A 20,091-nucleotide genomic window follows, 5' to 3' on the forward strand; every position below is an offset into this window, starting at 1 on the left:
AAGCAAAATAAACTTTCTTTTCCTGTTAGTACTTCAATTGTGCAAAACAAATTTGATCTAATACATGTTGATATTTGGGGACCTTTCAAAGTTACTTCTATTTATGGTCACAAGTACTTTTTGTCCAAAGTTGATGACAAGACCAGATATACCTGGATTTACATGCTTAAACTCAAATCAGATGTTCAAACTCACCTTCAGAGTTTCATTACACTTATAGAAACACAGTTTGATTCCAAAGTTAAAAGTATTAGAAGTGATAATGGATTGGAATTCAATATGTCACGACCCATTTTCATGAATCGCGACCGGCGCTAGGGTATGGGTAATGTAGTACCAAAACCCGTAGCTAGCCTTTCATTTAACATATAAACACATAAACCTGCAGAAAACCAATGCTCGGGGGCAACCGAGACTTCAGCCTAAATCTAGCAGTTATAATATTCAACAGTTAATATAACATGCTTATCCAATTCTGAGTCTAAAATAGATTTATCATATACCAATGTAAATAATATAACATGCCAAAGCATTATAGCCAGTCGAACCAATCCGATAAAATATATAATAATAATAAAGACGTCTAGTTACTACTGCGGTCTAAGAATTAAACAGTTTTACAGTTTATTAAAAATAAAAGGAACCTCCGAGGAAAAGTAAATGCGGAGATCACCAGACTTTCTCAGATCATAACCCTGGGGAAAATTGGGAAAACAACGGGGTCAGATATACTGAGATGAATTTATACGACTATCTACATTTATTAAGTGGAAAACCTTTAAAACCGTTTAAAACATTTAATAACGATATTACAAATAATAGTTGGAACCCTAATCCAGAATTCTAAATAATAAACATAATCCAACATGTCTGGTCCCGAGAGCTGAGCTACACCGAGTTACCACTGACCACACTTATACCAGAGTCCTGAGAGCTGAGCTACACCGAGTTACTCTACTTGGTCCCGAGAGCTATGCTCACACCGAGTTACCACATTACCATAATTACCTTTCCCAGATCATTACCGGTGCGCACGCAGTCCTAATGATGCCCATTAGGTAGCCTGTTCCAACTAGAAGCCATAATATAAAAACAGTTCAAAATATACGTACAGTATATATATTTAATATTAAAATAAAAATTTACTTAATAAAGCGGTAAATAGTAAGTACAAACTCACTGCTTTCTAATCCATGTGACTACCGGCAAGCAACTAATCCTGGTTCGCCTCTGGAGCACGAACAATAGACGGGTCTAGACAAATAAAATAATTATTAAAAACAGACCCTAACTCTAGAGAGTACTAGACACCATATAGGACTAGCACAAATTAACACGTCCGAATAAAACAAGTCAGAACACACAAAAATACCCATTAGGTAATAAAGCCCAATTAATATAAGTCTATTGAGTTCTCGCTTAAAATCCAATTTATAAATATTATTTAATAATCTTTAAATAATAATTAATTTTCCAAATAGTGGGTTAGCCGAGTTATCATTAACTACCAAGCTAACCTCACTTGTCGGGTGACCCAAGTCTAACCCGACTCAAAACGTTTATCAAATATAAACCCGAGTTTATATTTGTAAAATAATTCCATAAAATAATAAACCATTTTAAAAAAAGCGGAACTCAATAACTTCAATTTCAAGTAACCCAAGTTACACTCCAAAAATCTAACCATTTTAAGTTTATAAAAGTTTAGAGACTAAATTGCACTTTAGCCATTTAGGGACTAAACTGTACTTTTGCCAATTGGGGGACTAAATTGCACTTTAGCCAATTTGATATCCAAAATCAATTTAATTGCTTTTGTTTATAATTAAAACCAACTATAAAGTTATTAACCAAAAACCCACTTAATTAAGTTATAAAATAAGTTCAGGGGCTAAATAGTAATTTAGCCAATTTCATGCCAAAATAATATTCTTAAATAAATAGAATTACCCAAGTGATTATATTAGCTAAATTTATAAATAACTATCGTTTTAAATATTTAATTTATAAATTAAATAAAACCCAAGTTATTAATTAAACTTTAACATTAAGGATTTATTTGATTCAAACAAAACAATTAGATGATCAAAAGGGACATTTGACCACCATCTCCATTTCAAAAGAAACATACCCCGCCTAAGTCCCTTACTGCCATAACCAAAAACCAAACAAAAACTTATAAAGAGGACCTTCATCCAACGAGATTCAAACTAAAATATCATCGCTTTTGGGATGAAAACAATCACTCAAAAACAAGGCAAAAACCGTGGCATCAAGAACAGTGAAATCTCAATCAAAGAAAACGTTGAATACTCAATTCAAAGCTCAACCAAGACATCAATTTACGATAGAACAATCACAAACAGAAAGGTAAAATGATTTATAATTGACATACTAAGAGATTCATAATCATAGAATATCAAAATCATTGCCCACAAGAAGAGATTCAATCGGCAGTAACATTAAAATTTGAAACAGATAATACAAAGCTTTAAAACGGAAACCGTACGGCGATTGAAACAAGATCGATTACATACCGTTTAGCAAAACCGAGATAGGGAAACTGTCACGACCCAAATTATTGAGCCGCAACCGGCGCTAGGAAACGGGAGTGGTAGCTCCGGAACCCGTAGCAAGCCTAAAATCACTATTAATTTTTCGCAAATAATAAATGAATACATTAAATATTTAACATTAAACAACGGAAGCAACACATTTATATATATCATATAATCAAACATATACACTAACTGTTTCAAAACCTCGCGGGCTCTAGTTACCGTACCCTGTACGAACTGGCCTCGCGGTACTATATACATCAGGTAGTGTATCAAAACATCTCACCGGCACCAGGGGCGGTGAATCATATACCAAACACGTAGCCTACCAAAAAAGCATATAAAACAATGACAACAGTTAACATATACAATCAAAATGAGTTGCTGTCTAGGCTACTATTCTATCGACACAGGACCACTACTGCAGCATTCACAGAAGTCAGAAACTAACATATACAGCTGACTTCTGGACTTCCAAATTGGCTTCTAGCTAGGTCCACAAACTAAGCACCTGAAAGACATCAAAGGTGAGGGGTAAGTATTTGGGAAAATACTGAGTGAGTTGACATTTACTAACGGTATTGATATATAAAAATATAGCATCGCATTTCAAGAAAACAATAATATAAAACATATAAACATGTATTCGATCCATACGAAACTAATATCCTAGCATGCGACACATTTCTCGAATAATCATTATCATTCAACCCAATCGTAAATATCAATTGCGAGTCCAACTCGCTGGTGGCCTAGCCACTAGATACGGGGACTCCGGACTACACCGTAGCCGAGTACTCCCTCGTATCAAATCATATACCCAATCGTAAATATCAATTGCGAGTCCAACTCGCTGGTGGCCTAGCCACGTACAATTTCATAATCATTATCAGCTCCCAGCTGTGTCAAGTCATTCCTCAAATGCAAACATACTAGACTGACTCGATACTGGTGATCACACAGCCTATTGACACCCAATAGGTAGCTAGTTTCTTCGGATCGCATACTAGTTCTCGTATATAGAAATTAAATAAACATATAACATTTCAATCAATTGTATATATATTGCGATGTGTGTAAACAGTATATATATATATATATAATATCATTAACTATAATACACGAAAATAAAGTGCAACTCACAGTGACCGCAATCCAAGTAATGATGTGGTCGATCTGATAGTACGCTCTCGCTAGTCCACTTCTACTGACTCCGCTACTCGCTGACACGTCTGATAGATCGTTTAATAGTTAGACGTGAATCTCGTATAATACTTTTAAGTTTTAGTATTTAGTTTCGTTTTATGCTTATTTACGTATTCGATATCTCTAGTCGTAGAGATGACTTAGCGAATACCATTTCTCATAATCGAGAATCGCTTAACGTCCTTGACGTTTCTATTATTAGTAATTATCTAAAACGTCGAGCTAATCTCGAGATTAGTGATTCTCAAAGTCCAAAACCCGTCCTTTAGAGTCAAATTACTCAAAACGTCAAACACTTAGGTTAATTACAGTTTGCATACGCGTGGGGGCGAGTCAGGGTGCACGGGCGTGCCCTTCGGTGGGTACACGATCGTGCAACCAAGTGCACGTTCGTGCACCTCACTGTTGCACGTTCGTGTACTTCCAGTACACGTTCGTGCACCATGAAAAGTGCATGTTCGTGTACTTCAGGTACACGAGCGTGTACCTTGCTAGGTGCACGTTCGTGTACTTCTAGTACACGTTCGTGCACCACGTGCACAGCCCCGGAAATCAACTTTTCCGGGGTTTCGCCACAATCCCGACGTGCTAAACACTTCCCAAGTCAATACCCATATCTCGATTTCTTCAAAAACGCCATAATAACCTCAAAAACGTCAAATTTCAACCTAAACTCAATCCTAATCAAAACAGCCCGCTATATATCAATTTTCAACCAAATTTCTTGAAATTTACCTTGATTTGATGCTCGGACTTGATGGAGCTTCCAATTCTGAAGAGATCGCCGCTTGAATCTCTTGAATCGGACGTCGAACGGCGAAACGGCGGCGAAACGACGGTATCGATCGTTTTCTTCCTATTCTCTCGAACTCTCTCTCTGCTTCTAATTCATATTCTCATTTCTTATATAATTTGGCTAAAGTGCCACTTTGATCCTTGCTCTTTTTGTTTCTTATCATTTATCCTTTAAACTTTTCTTTCCTTCAATTTAGTCCATAGCTAAATCGATAAACTCTTTTATTACGACTTATACGTATTATTTATACCCGATAAATAATACAAAGCTTGATATTAACACTTTCCCGTCAAAATCCAATATTTCTATTCTCGACGCAAAGTGGCTAAATTACCACTTTGGTCCCTATACCTTATTTTAGACTTTTCTTAACATTTTTCCTTTTAATTCCAATTCTAGCTTTAGAATTGAAATATAACCTTAATTTCCGTTTAATTGTTTTCCTTAAAACCGACCTACTAAAATTCATTTATCGGAAAACTTTCCAATATCGTCACTTCTGCGACTCTAAACTGGACACGTGGTCCAATTAAACAATTAAATATTTTGGGTATTACATTCTTCCCCCTTATAAAAATTCGTCCTCGAATTTTCCTAAAACTTGTTGGGATCTTAAATTGTCCTTACAATTTCCTTGACGTCCTTTAATACGTTTTGATCGCAGCTTTTTTTTACTTAAACTACTATCTTTCTACGTATAGCTGTGATCTCATTAATCGATTTTATATTTTGCTCATTGTAGCTTCTTACTGCTGTTTAGTTGAGAATCTTCTCGTTGTCATCTTTGTTTCATCTGTCGTCTTTCCAGAATAATGTAGCTGTAGATGCATCCTTAACATCATAATCTTTGCGTCATTTCTACCTGGTTATAATTAATCATAACCTAATGCTTTCTCATCTCATTTCATTCTAAGTAGTTATAGGTTGCTACCAGTTTTCCTTGTACGTGAATAGTCACGACGTGTTAATTTCATTTTAATGATATACTTACCTTATGCATATTCCTACGAATATTCTCTTTTGTAATCATAACTTGCAGTTATGATCTTTACTGTCATCTGTAACTATCACTTTCCTTTCTTAGCTGGTTCTTGTCATATTTCACTCTTTTCTATCATTGTCTAACACCTCGTTCTTTATCATTCAATCTTCTTCAACTTGCTTCACGTCTAATACATTCACTATCTCTATTTCTCCTTCCTTTGCTCTTCTGAACCATTGTGTATTTCACGTCATTTGTTAACTATGATCCTTCATTCCTTTTTCCGTTACCTTAATCGTTCCACTTCACGTTACCCTTAATCGTGTAACTTATACAACCTTTTTCTTTGACCGATACTGTTAGTATCCTCATTTTCTTATCTTCTTCACCTTTCCTCTAATTATTCTTTTGAAGGTCATTTTGAATTTTTTATTGATTTTTTTGGTAAAATTGTCTTCCCTTTACGTCACAATTCCTTATTTATGATAACCCCATAAGAATTTCATATGTTTCTTTAACGTCTAACTGTTTCGAGAATCCTTCTCGTTAATTAACCTTCACTTAACTTCTTTCTTATTCTATCTCTCGTCTTCTTTTGAAGGGTTTTCCGATTGTTTTTAACATTTATATTCCATTTACTTTGCAATTCCCAAAGTCAGGGAATAATTTCAATTCACTGTCATCCCATACACTTTATGCTTCCTTAACACTTATATCTTGATTCTAATTGTCTTTAAATAACTTGTTATATTCGTTACGTCTTTCCTTCGTTCATAGTAGTTATATTGCTGCTGTTCTATTCTGACAATCCTTATGACGTATTTCTGAAACTTTCACTTCTCTAATAACCTTACTAAGTTCTGAGGGTATTTGAATTTTACCCTTACACTTTTCTTCACATCATCCATCATTCTTACATTTACTGACACGTATGTCTATACGTGTGCCTTTCTCCTTTCTGTTAACGTAACTTACAATTCTTAATGCTGATATTAGAAACTTTACTTAATATCAGTTATATAGTATCATTACCTCTTTTGATCTATCTAATTTAAACTCTCCTGTCTCACAAAATCATCTTCTTTGTCACTTGTATCCCTTTTTCTTTTTTACTTCTGTATCTTTAAACACTGATATTGATAACGCTATATCTCCTTTAAATATCACTTGATGTTCGTCATTCGTATTACCATCTTTTCGCCCTTCATACTTTTAATCTCTCCTCCTCAATTATGACTTTCGATTGCTACTTCGTTTATCTCAACATAAGAATAATCATACATCATCCTTATGTATTTGTTACGTTTCTTTCGCCTTGCACGACTCCCTGTCGTTCCACCCTTTACTCTTGCATAAAGATAATTATTGTATCCTTAAATATTGCCAGTGCATCGCAGCTTATCTGCGTATGCTTCCCGACGATCACTCCTTTAGCTTCATTAGCCTTGTGGCAATGGTTATTAACATGGCTCTATTCTGTTATTGGGGTTTATTTTACAAATCTTATTCTTATTTAATAATCTTTTATTTTTCGTCGCAGGGCTTTATATCCGAGTTTACTTACTGAACAAAACAAATTTAAAACTTCTTTTGGCTGCGCAGCTCTTTCTAAACCACTTTTCATAATTCGTTTGAAATCGTTAGTACAATTGTAGCTCAGAGTGATGACATCTCTCATCACCAAGGAGTTGCTCGAAATCGCATTTTCTTTGTCATTTACAGACTGTTCTTCTGTCACATCCCTTCTCTCTTCATATCTCCAACATCTCAATTAAATTCAAAATTTCTCTATTGCTGTAATCACCATATCCACTTCTACAACATTCTATTCTACGTCATATACAGACGCAGATACCGTTGTTTCACATCGACTTCCTGTAAGTACTCCATCTCCTTCTTCAAATTCTAAAACGTAATACAGGAATTACGTTTGCGATAATAATATGATGTGATGCTTATTGTATTATTGTTTTTGTGAGTTATGTTTATATGTTCTTTTATTAGGCGCGTGTTTAACTACAACGCTTCCTATAGGTTCTCGCTTTCTGAGGCTTTATCCTATAGGCATAACCTATTACTGACATTCTATTATGCAATGCAACAATTATATAAACACAATAATGCAAACACATAAACACAATTACTTAAAGCATGTAAATCACTAATACGTGGAGGTGCCTGATGCGAAACGTTAGGTTCCCTAATAACTACGCCTGTATGTCGGCCCCTAACTGTTCTACCGGAGTTTCTTCCACCTCTTTGCACAAAATAGGGGTTAGTTGTAATTCTGGAGGACGTACTGACGTAATCTGGGTGGTACTCACGTCTAAAGTAATAGGGTCGTACCGGATCGCCCGCCCATTCATGCTCTGTTTCAATCCTACGGGCCACTGTAGTAAGTGTACTAAAATGTTCGTCCACGTGCTCATACAGCTCATCAAACTGAGGTCCTAAACCCCAAACATACCTACGATTGATGGTCCTATTGTCTTCGTTCAGATCAGGGACTCCTTCAGCCATCCGTAGAAGATCAGTAGAGTACGCTCCTACAGTTAACATCCCTCTAGAAAAAGAACGCATCTGCCTCCTAATCTGGTTTAGGGCTATCTGCGCCTGACTGTTAGCTATATCTGCATCTTCCCTCAAATTGCGGTATCTCCGCACACTAGACCAGAAATAGTCACCTCTGTACTCTTCGACATCTAATTCATCTAACTGTTCTTCTTCTTCATACTCTTCCTCCTGAGGATTTTCCTCCTCTGCTTCCTCTTCTAATTCTTCTTCTGGGTCCTCCTCAGGATCCTCCTCAGGATCTTCTTCAGGATCCTCTTCCGGATCTTCCTCCGGTTCCTCTTCCTCTTCTTTGCTGTATTCTATCTCCGGCGAACGCATTCTAACTCGGTTTCCAGAAGAACTACCTATCTCTGACACAGACATAAAACCATTTTGGTATATCTCTGGCGATGCTCTAGTATTTGCGTGGAATCCGTTCTGATGGATCCCAGATGGTTCGCCTACTTCATTATGAAACCCGTTTTGAAATATAGGAGGCGCTTCCTCCCGTTCTTCCTCAGCATGCGACTGAGCTCCGTTTTGCCCAGACATGCTGAAAAGAAACAATTTCAAACGTAAGCGACCATCTGAGCCCATTTCACACGCAATCCCAATATCAATTTATAAATGTTGTAAACGTTTAACACTTAATCCAGCCATACGTAATTTGCGATCAAATAATTACTTAACAACCTCAGTGCAAGTAATAAACATTTTACCATCTCAATCGTTCGTAATTTGCAAACATATCATCACTTTTTATCTCTTAGCGTAAGCAAAAAATACTTAGTAGCCTTAGTCGTCCGTAGAAGCAAATACTATTCACTTACTAACTTAATAGTCCTGGTTCGCGTGCGTTATACTACATATTACCAGTGCATATATCACATAATTACATACAACTAAGGTCCGACTCATTGCTGCAGTAGTTCCTAGGTATACTTACTGACTAATACTTCCAGTCAAACAGACAATCAGACAATTCTAGCAGTGGTAACTGGACCAAAATGCTCTCAAACAAACACTGAAACAACTTGCGGTGGTAACTGGACCAACTGCTCTGATACCAACATTGTCACGACCCAAAATATTGAGCCGCAACCGGCGCTAGGGAACGGGAGTGGTAGCTCCGAAACCCGTAGCAAGCCTAAAATCACTATTAATTTTTCGCAAATAATAAATGAATACATTAAACATTTAACATTAAACAACGGAAGCAACACATTTATTTATATCATATAATCAAACATATACACTAACTGTTTCAAAACCTCGCGGGCTCTAGTTACCGTACCCTGTACGAACTGGCCTCGCGGTACTATATACATCAGTTAGTGTCTCAAAACATCTCACCGGCACCAGGGGCCGTGAATCATATACCAAACACGTAGCCTACCAAAAAAAGCATATAAAACAATGACAGCAGTTAACATATACAATCAAAATGAGCTGCTGTCTAGGCTACTATTCTGTCGACACAGGACCACTACTGCAGCATTCACAGAAGTCAGAAATTAACATATACAACTGACTTTTGGACTTCAAAATTGGCTTCTAGCTAGGTCCACAAACTAAGCACCTGAAAGACATCAAAGGTGAGGGGTGAGTATTTGGGAAAATACTGAGTGAGTTGACATTTACTAACGGTATTGATATATAAAAATATAGCATCGCATTTCAAGAAAATAATAATATAAAACATATACACTACTAGAAAACAGGGCATTAGCGACGGATAAATCCGTCGCTAATGCCCCACATTCCGTCGCTAACTGCTGTTAGCGACGGAATTGCGACGGACTATGTCCGTCGCAACATTTTTGGTCGCAAAACAAATTAGCGACCAAAATTGTATTCCGTGGCAGATTTAGCGACGGATAACCCGTCGCTAAATTCACCAGAAACCGTCGCGAAATGGTCTCAAGCTGAGACCGAATCGCGACGGATTAGCGACGGATATATCCGTCGCTAAACTGTCCAATTTGGAGACAGACTGGGCACGTTTGGCGACGGATATATCCGTCGCCAACTCCAGAAATCTAGCGACGGATAAATCCGTCGCCAAAGTAGCCAAGTTTGTCTCTGATTTGGCAAGTTGGCGACGGATTTATCCGTCGCCAATATTTAAAATCCGTCGCCAATTTATGTTTTTTCGGCAGATTTATGCCATTTTTCGCAGTTGTTTTCCCTGTCGTTTCAAATCCGGTAAATACAGTAATTAAAATTCATTTACGGATAACAATTAATAGAAAGTTGACACTGAATATATAGATAAATATCAAAATACACATAACGTCGTCTAAAAGAAAAAAAATACATAATTAGTTCTGAATCCTAATCTAACAGGACACTACAAATCTGTAGTGTCATCACGGTCTGGTGGGGGAGCGGGAAACTGTGGCTGATACTCTGGAGGAAGATTAGGCATCATCCTTGCTATCTCCTCTCGGATAAGCTGGGCCATTGCCGCTTGGTGCTCACGCCGTTGCTCTGCCAACTGTTGACGATAAGCTGCAAATTTTGCGGTTTCTTCATTCAAGTATCCGCTACTGATGCTTCCTTCTACCCTCCCTTTATTGGACACTTTTTTTTTCAGTTTTCTCAAATATCTGATTCCACATGCCACAGTTAGCAAACATTACATGTTAATACACAGTATTGAGAAAATTCAGTAACATTACCTTTCAAATGGGTACATCCAGCGATACTGAACCGGCCCTGCCATCATAGCTTCGTACGGTAGATGTACGGGTAGATGTTCCATGGAGTCAAAAAAGCTGGGCGGAAAAATACGTTCTAGCTTGCACAGTATCTTTGGGATTTCCAGCCTCATACGTTCAAGATCTTTCTCTGTTAGAGACGTGGAGGTTAACTCACGGAAAAAGATACTCAGCTCTGTTAAAGGCTCCCACACTTCCTTCGGTAATAACTCACGGAGAGCGATTGGCAGAAGTCTTTGCATAAAAATGTGGCAGTCATGACTTTTCATTCCATGCATCTTCAAACTGATTGTATCGACACATCTGGACAAGTTAGACGCATAGCCATCTGGAAACTTTATTAACTTAATCCACTCGAGTAAAGCCTTTTTTCCGTCCCTGTCCAAAGCATACATCGCCTTAGGAAATCTCCCAGTTATCGGATCTTTTGCTAACTCAGGCCGATCACATATGTCATTCAACTCTTCCCTAGATTTTGCATGGTCTTTCGTTTTCCCGGGAACATTTAGTACCGTGTTGAAAATGTTGTCGAATACGTTTTTCTCAATGTGCATGACATCGAGATTGTGACGAATGAGATTTGTTTTCCAATACGGCAAATCCCAAAAAATGCTTTTTTTATTCCAACCATAATCTGTCGACTTTGCAGCATTATTTTTCTCAGCCCCAATTTCATATGCCTTCATAAAACCCAGATTGTCCACCTCTGCCAGCAATTCTTCTCCGGTTTTCGGCTGTCTGAATTCTTGATTTACGGTTTTCCCTTTACGGAAATGAGTTGTGTTACGACGGTACGGGTGACCACGAGGCAAGAACTTTCTGTGGCAATCAAACCACGACTGTTTTCTACTCCCTTTAAGCGTAAAAGCAGCGGTATCTTCCATGCAGTGTGGGCAAGCCAATCTCCCAGATGTGCTCCAGCCAGACAACATGGAATACGCGGGAAAATCATTAATTGTCCACATTAGTGCCGCTTTCAATTGAAAATTCTGTCGCCTATGAACGTCGAATGTTTGGACTCCAAATTCCCACAGTTGGTTCAGCTCAGCTATTAACGGCTGCAGGAATATATCCATTTGGTGTTTAGGATTTCGAGGCCCAGGGACAATAACAGTTAAAAACATGAACTCATCTTTCATACACATCCCTGGGGGGAGATTGTAGGGTGTCAAAATGACTGGCCATGATGAATAATTCTGCCCGAAGGCCCCAAATGGTTGAAACCCATCAGTACACAGGCCTAGTCTGACGTTTCGAATTTCTCCTGCAAACTCTGTATGCAATTCACTGAAATGTTTCCACGCCGGAGAGTCTGACGGGTGACACATTTTTCCATCAACCATCTCGTGTTCTGCATGCCACGTCATATGCTTGGCGGTGGCTATAGAAGCGTACAACCTCTGCAGTCTCGGAGTTATAGGAAAATAAAACATTTTCCTGTAAGGGACGTTAACTCGTCGTCTCACAGAATTTCCTTTAGGGGGCGGTTTCCAACGTTCGTGATCGCAAATTTTGCATCGTGTTAACTCCGCGTCTGGCCCCCAATAAATCATGCAGTTGCGAAAACAGCAATCGATAACTTCAACCGGCAATCCAAGACCTCTAACTATCTTTTTGATTTTAGCAAAGTTCTTTGGCATCTTGTTGTTCTCTGGGAGCAGCTCTTGTATAAATTCGGTCACATCATCTACTAAAGCTACTGACCCACTATGTCGACATTTGATGTCTAACATTTTAGCAGCTGCAGACAAGGGAGAGTGTTTGCTATTACCAGGGCATACAGGTTCTTCGGCCGCCCGCATCATATCATAAAAATGTTTCGCTTCATTATTCGGTTCCTCCTCCGTGAACACTACTTCTGGACCGGCAGCATCGATAACCATTCTCTGAACGGAGCTGAACTCGTCACCCCCCTCATATTCCATGTCAACGTCATACTCCGGTAGCTCTGCAACGGGACGGGGATTTAAAACATTTCCCTCACCATGAAAAACCCAGACTTGATAATCTTTGACAAACCCTTTCTGCAAAATGTGAAGCTTGACTGTTTCGACATCCCGATAACTCGTATTTTTACATCCTGTCCTAGGACAAGGACATTTAATCTCAGCCCCACTCATACACGCAGGATGACGTAAGGCGAAATTCACAAACTCTTGTACGCGCTCGTCAAAACCTGGGTACAACAACCCGCCCTGGAGCCGCCTATACATCCAACTTCGGTCTGATTCCATTTCTGTAGCACGGATAATTAGGAGGGGTTTTCGCTCGAAAATAGCAAAGTCAATGTAATTGACTGCTTTAAAGGTATGGACCTATCCCATTCGCAAAACTGGCGCCCCTTAACTCGGCCACGATATATGCCTAGCAACGGCGAAAATATTCGGCAGCCTTCCGGCGTCGTTCTCCTTCAGTGCGATATTTAGCATATGTGGTGTAACGCTAATTATATATTCCGCGAGGAATAAGCGTTACATAACATATACTATACATCCACCCGGAGAACAAACGCTGGAAAACAACCGAATATTTTTCTACCGCTACTAGACATATATATTTTTCGTGATCGAGTTACGGGAGGACCAGTTTTGCGAACTGTACAAACTGTACAATCCCGTGTCGTTCAATCGCTTGAACACACGGGACGGGAACTCTACGGCTAGGTTTACGATTTTATTCGGTGGGAATAAAATCGAGGTCATTTTAGGTTTAAACAGCTTATAAATTAACTAATTAATTATAAATGAAAATAAAAATAAAAATAATAACGGTACTTACTTGTTGTAGAGCAGAACCGCAACAGATATAAAAGAACAATAAAGAATGTCGAGCCGCTGCAACACACTAACGGATATCACACCTATCACGCAATAAATATATTAAATTTCTAGAAAAAATTGGGCAGCACGTCCCCTAAAAATGAGCATCACCCATTTTTCAGGGAAGTCCTGCAAGCAAATTACAATCCACAAACCGCAATCTACATCAAACAACTAATTGTCCTAAATAACAATTAATTAAATTACCGAAAATTAAAAATAATTATGTGACCTAATTAAACAATTATTTAACCTAATTAAACAAAAGAAATCAAATTAAACATTTGAATAACAAGTTAATCTAAACCAATATAAAAAAGCTTTGCTAAATATTATTATTAACTAGAAAAATTATATTTAAACTTAAACACATTAAATTAATTACAATAATTAATTCACCTAAATTACATTTGCAAAGTTATGGGTTTAATTAACCTAACAAATTGTAATTAACAATTTTAATCTAATTTAACCTAACAAATTATAAAATCCTATCTAACCTAACAAATAACCCTAAACCTAATATAACATAATTAATAATTAACATTTAATTAAATAACTAATTAATTAAAAAAAAATTAAACTTACAATATATAGCAGCAGCGGCGGCAGCGTGGGCAACGGCGGCAGTGGGGGAAGCAGCGGCGGCAGCGGGGGAAGCAGCGGCGGCAGCGGTGGCAGCGGTGGCTGCGGAAATGAGCTTTTTTAATTAATTTAATTAATTAAAAACAAATAAAAACCAAGGAATAATAAAAAAACAGCTTACCTTAGGCAGTGGCGGTGGCGGCAGCGCGGTGGTGCCGGCAGTACTGGAGGAAGGAGAGGCGGTGGTTGACGGGGAGGAGAAATGGAAGGAGAGGAAGAGAAGCGGACGGCGGGAGCAACGAACGGACGGCGGCAGCAACGAACGGACGGCGGGAGCAACGAACGGACGGCGGCAGCAATGGGAGAAAACGGACGGCGGCAGTAATGGGAGAAAAAGTGGTTAGCAGAAATGGGGAAGAGGAAGAGAAGTGTTTTAATTAGGTCGAAGATTAGCGACGGACATAATCCGTCGCTAATCTCTGACCCAATTGAAACGCGCCGTTTCAATTGGGGGGCAAAATTGGCGACGGATGTAAACATCCGTCGCCAAATTTGCCCCCCAATATAGGCGCCAAACGTTCCCGCCATGCTCCCGCCACTTTAGCGACGGATTGGCGACGCACGTGGCCGTCGCTAACGTGGCGGGAGCATTCCCGCCAGTCGTTTTGCCATATTTGCGACGGATTCAACGTCTGTCGCTGAATCCGTCGCTAATACAGCTAATTAGCGACGGAAATTGAATCCGTCGCTAATTTCCGTCGCTAATTAGCTGTTTTTTAGTAGTGATAAACATGTATTCGATCAATACGAAACTAATATCCTAGCATGCGACACATTTTTTGAATAATCATTATCATTCAACCCAATCGTAAATATCAATTGCGAGTCCAACTCGCTGGTGGCCTAGCCACTAGATAGTGGGACTCCTGACTACACCGTAGCCGAGTACTCCCTCGTATCAAATCATATACCCAATCGTAAATATCAATTGCGAGTCCAACTCGCTGGTGGCCTAGCCACGTACAATTTCATAATCATTATCAGCTCCCAGTTGTGTCAAGTCATTCCTCAAATGCAAAGACTGACTCGATACTGGTGATCATACAGCCTATTGACACCCAATAGGTAGCTAGTTTCTTCGGATCGCATACTAGTTCTCGTATATAGAAATTAAATAAACATATAACATTTCAATCAATTGTATATATATTGCGATGCGTGTAAACAGTATATATATATATATATATATATATATATATATATATATATATATATATATATATATATATATATATATATATATATAATATCATTAACTATAATACACGAAAATAAAGTGCAACTCACAGTGACCGCAATCCAAGTAATGATGTGGTCGATCTGATAGTACGCTCTCGCTAGTCCACTTCTACTGACTCCACTACTCGCTGACACGTATGATAGATCGTTTAATAGTTAGACGTGAATCTCGTATAATAATTTTAAGTTTTAGGATTTAGTTTTGTTTTATGCTTATTTACGTATTCGATATCTCTAGTCGTAGAGATGACTTAGCGAATACCATTTCTCATAATCGAGAATCGCTTAACGTCCTTGACGTTTCTATTATTAGTAATTATCTAAAACGTCGAGCTAATCTCGAGATTAGTGATTCTCAAAGTCCAAAACCCGTCCTTTAGAGTCAAATTACTCAAAACGTCAAACACTTAGGTTAATTAAAGTTTGCATACGCGTGGGGGCGAGTCAGGGTGCACGGGCGTGCCCTTCGGTGGGTACACGATCGTGCAACCAAGTGCACGTTCGTGCACTTCACAAGTGCACGTTCGTGTACTTCCAGTACACGTTCGTGCACCATGAAAAGTGCACGTTCGTGCACCATGAAAAGTGCACGTTCGTGTACTTCAGGTACACGATCGTGTACCTTGCTAGGTGCACGTTCGTGTACTTCTAGTACACGTTCGTGCACCCGTGGTGCACGGTCGTGCACCACGTGCACAGCCCTGGAAATCAACTTTTCCGGGGTTTCGCCACAATCCCAACGTGCTAAACACTTCCCTAGTCAATACCCATATCTCGGTTTCTTTAAAAACGCCATAATAACCTCAAAAACGTCAAATTTCAACCTAAACTCAATCCTAATCAAAACAGCCCGCTATATATCAATTTTCAACCAAATTTCTTGAAATTTACCTTGATTTGATGCTCGGACTTGATGGCGCTTCCAATTCTGAAGAGATCGCCGCTTGAATCGCTTGAATCGGACGTCGAACGTCGAAACGGCGGCGAAACGACTGTATCGATCGTTTTCTTCCAATTCTCTCGAACTCTCTCTCTGCTTCTAATTCATATTCTCATTTCTTATATAATTTGGCTAAAGTGCCACTTTGATCCTTGCTCTTTTTGTTTCTTATCATTTATCCTTTAAACTTTTCTTTCCTTCGATTTAGTCCATAGCTAAATCGATAAACTCTTTTATTACGACTTATACGTATTATTTATACCCGATAAATAATACAAAGCTTGATATTAACACTTTCCCGTCAAAGTCCAATATTTCTATTTTCGACGCAAAGTGGCTAAATTACCACTTTGGTCCCTATACCTTATTTTAGACTTTTCTTGACATTTTTCCTTTTAATTCCAATTCTACCTTTAGAATTGAAATATAACCTTAATTTCCGTTTAATTGTTTTCCTTAAAACCGACCTACTAAAATTCATTTATCGGAAAACTTTCCAATATCGTCACTTCTGCGACTCTAAACTGGACATGTGGTCCAATTAAACAATTAAATATTTTGGGGTATTATAGAAACGTAGGTACGTGAGTCTATAACGTCTGAGATCAAACGGTTTTGATTTCGACCTAGAAACGAATGAGAACGACTCAAAATACGTAATGCCGTTCAAAAGCAAAATCTGAAATTATGAAAAAAAAAGCTTACCGATGATTTTCAGACAACTTCGGAAGGGATTTCGGATAGCGATTTCTCAGCGAAAGAGAAAGGGAATAACGGCTACGGATAGTCTGCTGTGTGGAGAATAGATTAGGGTTGAAAGTTTTGGATTTAACTAGTTCGGAATAGGTTAGAACAAAGGACAAACATACCCCCTCGCAAAGAAGGAAGGTCTCGAACGAGAACAGCCCTTCAGGCATGTTTCTCGTTCGAGAATCATCAGATTCTCGAACGAGAATAGATCAAAAGCTGCATTTTTTTTTCTTTTTTTAAAATATTTAAAAAAAAAATGATTGAACCACAAATCAAATCATTCACGAACCAACACGAACCCGACCATTAACTTCAATTTACTTCGAAACGATCGGAAAGATTTGTCGGAAAACGCTGGAAATTTACGGGGTATTACATTCTCCCCAACTAATTAAAAATTCGTCCTCAAATTTAACACGATAAGTAATTCACATCAGAACAACACGTAACACGAGTAATAAACATAAAAATCACAGAAATTAAGATATCGTACCTCACGGAAAAAGAAAAGGATAGCGATTCCGCATATCCGACTCGGTCTTCCAAGTACACTCCGCTACAAAATGATTGCGCCAGAGAACTTTGACCATCAAAATCTCCTTGTTCCGTAATTTACGCACTTGCGTATCAACAATCTCAACTGGCTGTTCCTCATAGGACAGCTCCTGGTCAATCTCAACACTCTGAGGCACAAGCACGTGCGAAGGATCAGAAATGCACTTTCTAAACATAGAAACGTGAAACACAGGATGTACTAATGACATGTCTGGCGGCAGAACCAGACGATAAGCCATAGCTCCAATCCTCTCTGAAATCTCATAAGGACCAATATACCTCGGTGCCAACTTTCCATTGACACCAAAATGAACCACGCCTTTCATAGGCGAAACCTGAAGAAACACGAAATCACCAACATGAAACTCAATGTCTTTTCTCTTCGGATCAGCATAACTCTTATGCCGACTAAAAGCAGTCTCTAACCTCTGTTTGATCAACGGTACCTTCTCTGAGGTAATCTGAATAATCTCCGCTCCCGAGAGTTTACGCTCCCCGACCTCCTCCCAACAGATAGGAGATCTACACTTGCGCCCGTACAAAGCCTCATACGGCGCCATCTCGATACTCGCGTGGTAACTGTTGTTATTAGAAAACTCAATCAACGGCAAATGAGTATCCCAGCTACCCCGAAAATCGAGAACACACATCCTGAGCATATCCTCCAACGTCTGAATAGTTCTCTCAGACTGACCGTCAGTCTGAGGATGAAAAGCTGTACTGAAATCCAATAGAGAACCCAAGGATTCCTGTAACACTTTCCAGAACCTCGAAGTAAATACAGAACCTCTGTCTGAAACAATAGAAACCGGTACACCATGCAAACTGACAATCCTGTCGATGTACAATTGAGCCAACCTCAAAGCAGTATACGAAACCTCGATCGGAAGGAAATGAGCTGACTTGGTCATACGGTCAACTATCACCCAGATGGAATCGTACCCCTGTCGAGTACGTGGTAAACCGGCCACAAAATCCATAGCAATCCGCTCCCACTTCCACTCTGGAATAGGTAGTGGCTGTAGATAGCCAACAGGTCTCTGATGCTCCAGCTTCACCTGCTGGCAAGTCAGACACTTAGAAACATACTCAGCGACATCCTTCTTCATCCCGCTCCACCAGTAGGTACCCTTAAGATCATGGTACATCTTAGTAGAACCCGGATGAACACTATAAGCAGACTTGTGCGCTTCTTCCAGGATCTGGTCTCTCAAACCATCTGAATCCAGAACACACAATCTCGAACCATGTCTCAGAACACCATCCATAAAAGTAAACTCAGAATTTCCTTCCTGCTGAACCTCCTCAATAATCCGTTTCAACTGTGGATCCTCAGCTTGTAAAGCTTTGATCCGATCAATCAAAACGGGTTGCACTTGTAAATGTGCTAACAAACTACCAGTCTGAGTAACCTGAAAGCAATAGCCTGAAGCTATCAAACTGTGCCACTCTCTAACCATGGGTTTACGCCCAACCTCTGAAATATGAGCCAAACTGCCCGAAGACTTGCGACTCAACGCATCGGCTACCACATTAGCCTTACCACGATGGTACTGAATAGTACATTCGTAGTCTTTCAGCAATTCTAACCACCTCCTCTGTCTCAAGTTCAACTCCCTCTGATCAAAGATATACTTCAAACTCCTATGATCAGTGAAAATCTCACAAGTAGCACCATACAAATAATGTCTCCAAATTTTCAGCGCAAAAACCACAGCTGCCAACTCTAAGTCATGAGTAGGGTAATTCACCTCATGCTTCTTCAACTGTCTGGAAGCATAGGCAATCACCTGTCCATGTTGCATCAGAACGCAACCCAAACCGATCCGAGACGCATCACAATACACTGTGAAACCGTCAATGCCAGAAGGCAATGCCAAAACCGGAGCTGTAGTCAAAATCTCCTTGAGCTTCTCGAAGCTCGCCTCGCACTTGTCAGTCCACTCAAACTTAACACCCTTCTGTGTCAGTTTAGTCAACGGTGCAGATATTCTGGAGAAATCTTACACGAACCGACGATAGTAGCCAGCTAAACCCAGAAAACTTCTGATCTCAGTAACTGACCTTGGCCTCTGACAATCCATAACCGCCTCAATCTTCTTCGGATCAACCTTGATCCAATCTTTCGACACCACGTGTCCTAGAAAGGTAACCTGATCCAACCAGAACTCACATTTTGAGAACATAGCATACAACTGATGCTCACGCAACGTCTGTAGTATAGTCCTCAAATGATAAGCATGCTCCTCCTCACTCCGAGAATAGATCAAAATGTCATCAATGAAGACGATAACAAATTGATCCAAAAACGGCTTGAACACTCTGTTC

The 20,091-nt window shown here is 39.2% G+C and overlaps 1 protein-coding gene across 1 annotated transcript; it reads right to left on the reverse strand.

Annotated features, from left to right (window-relative positions):
• Positions 1 to 12,178: 12,178 nt before the first annotated feature.
• On the reverse strand, positions 12,179 to 13,688 carry LOC126661820 (uncharacterized). The gene is made up of 3 exons (XM_050355692.2): positions 13,594 to 13,688; positions 12,282 to 13,051; positions 12,179 to 12,196 (listed from the first exon to the last, which is right to left on the reverse strand). The coding sequence occupies exons 2-3, from the start codon at positions 13,047 to 13,049 to the stop codon at positions 12,179 to 12,181; spliced, it is 786 nt and encodes a 261-aa protein (XP_050211649.1). The 5' UTR covers positions 13,050 to 13,051; positions 13,594 to 13,688.
• Positions 13,689 to 20,091: the final 6,403 nt, after the last annotated feature.

This window comes from Mercurialis annua, linkage group LG8, assembly GCF_937616625.2.
Source record: "Mercurialis annua linkage group LG8, ddMerAnnu1.2, whole genome shotgun sequence".
Taxonomy (NCBI): Eukaryota; Viridiplantae; Streptophyta; class Magnoliopsida; order Malpighiales; family Euphorbiaceae; genus Mercurialis; species Mercurialis annua.

What these genes read in the sequence shown, in the direction of transcription:
- LOC126661820 (XM_050355692.2), bottom strand. Translation starts at nt 13,049, where the DNA reads ATGGAATCAGACCGAAGTTGGATGTATAGGCGGCTCCAGGGCGGGTTG.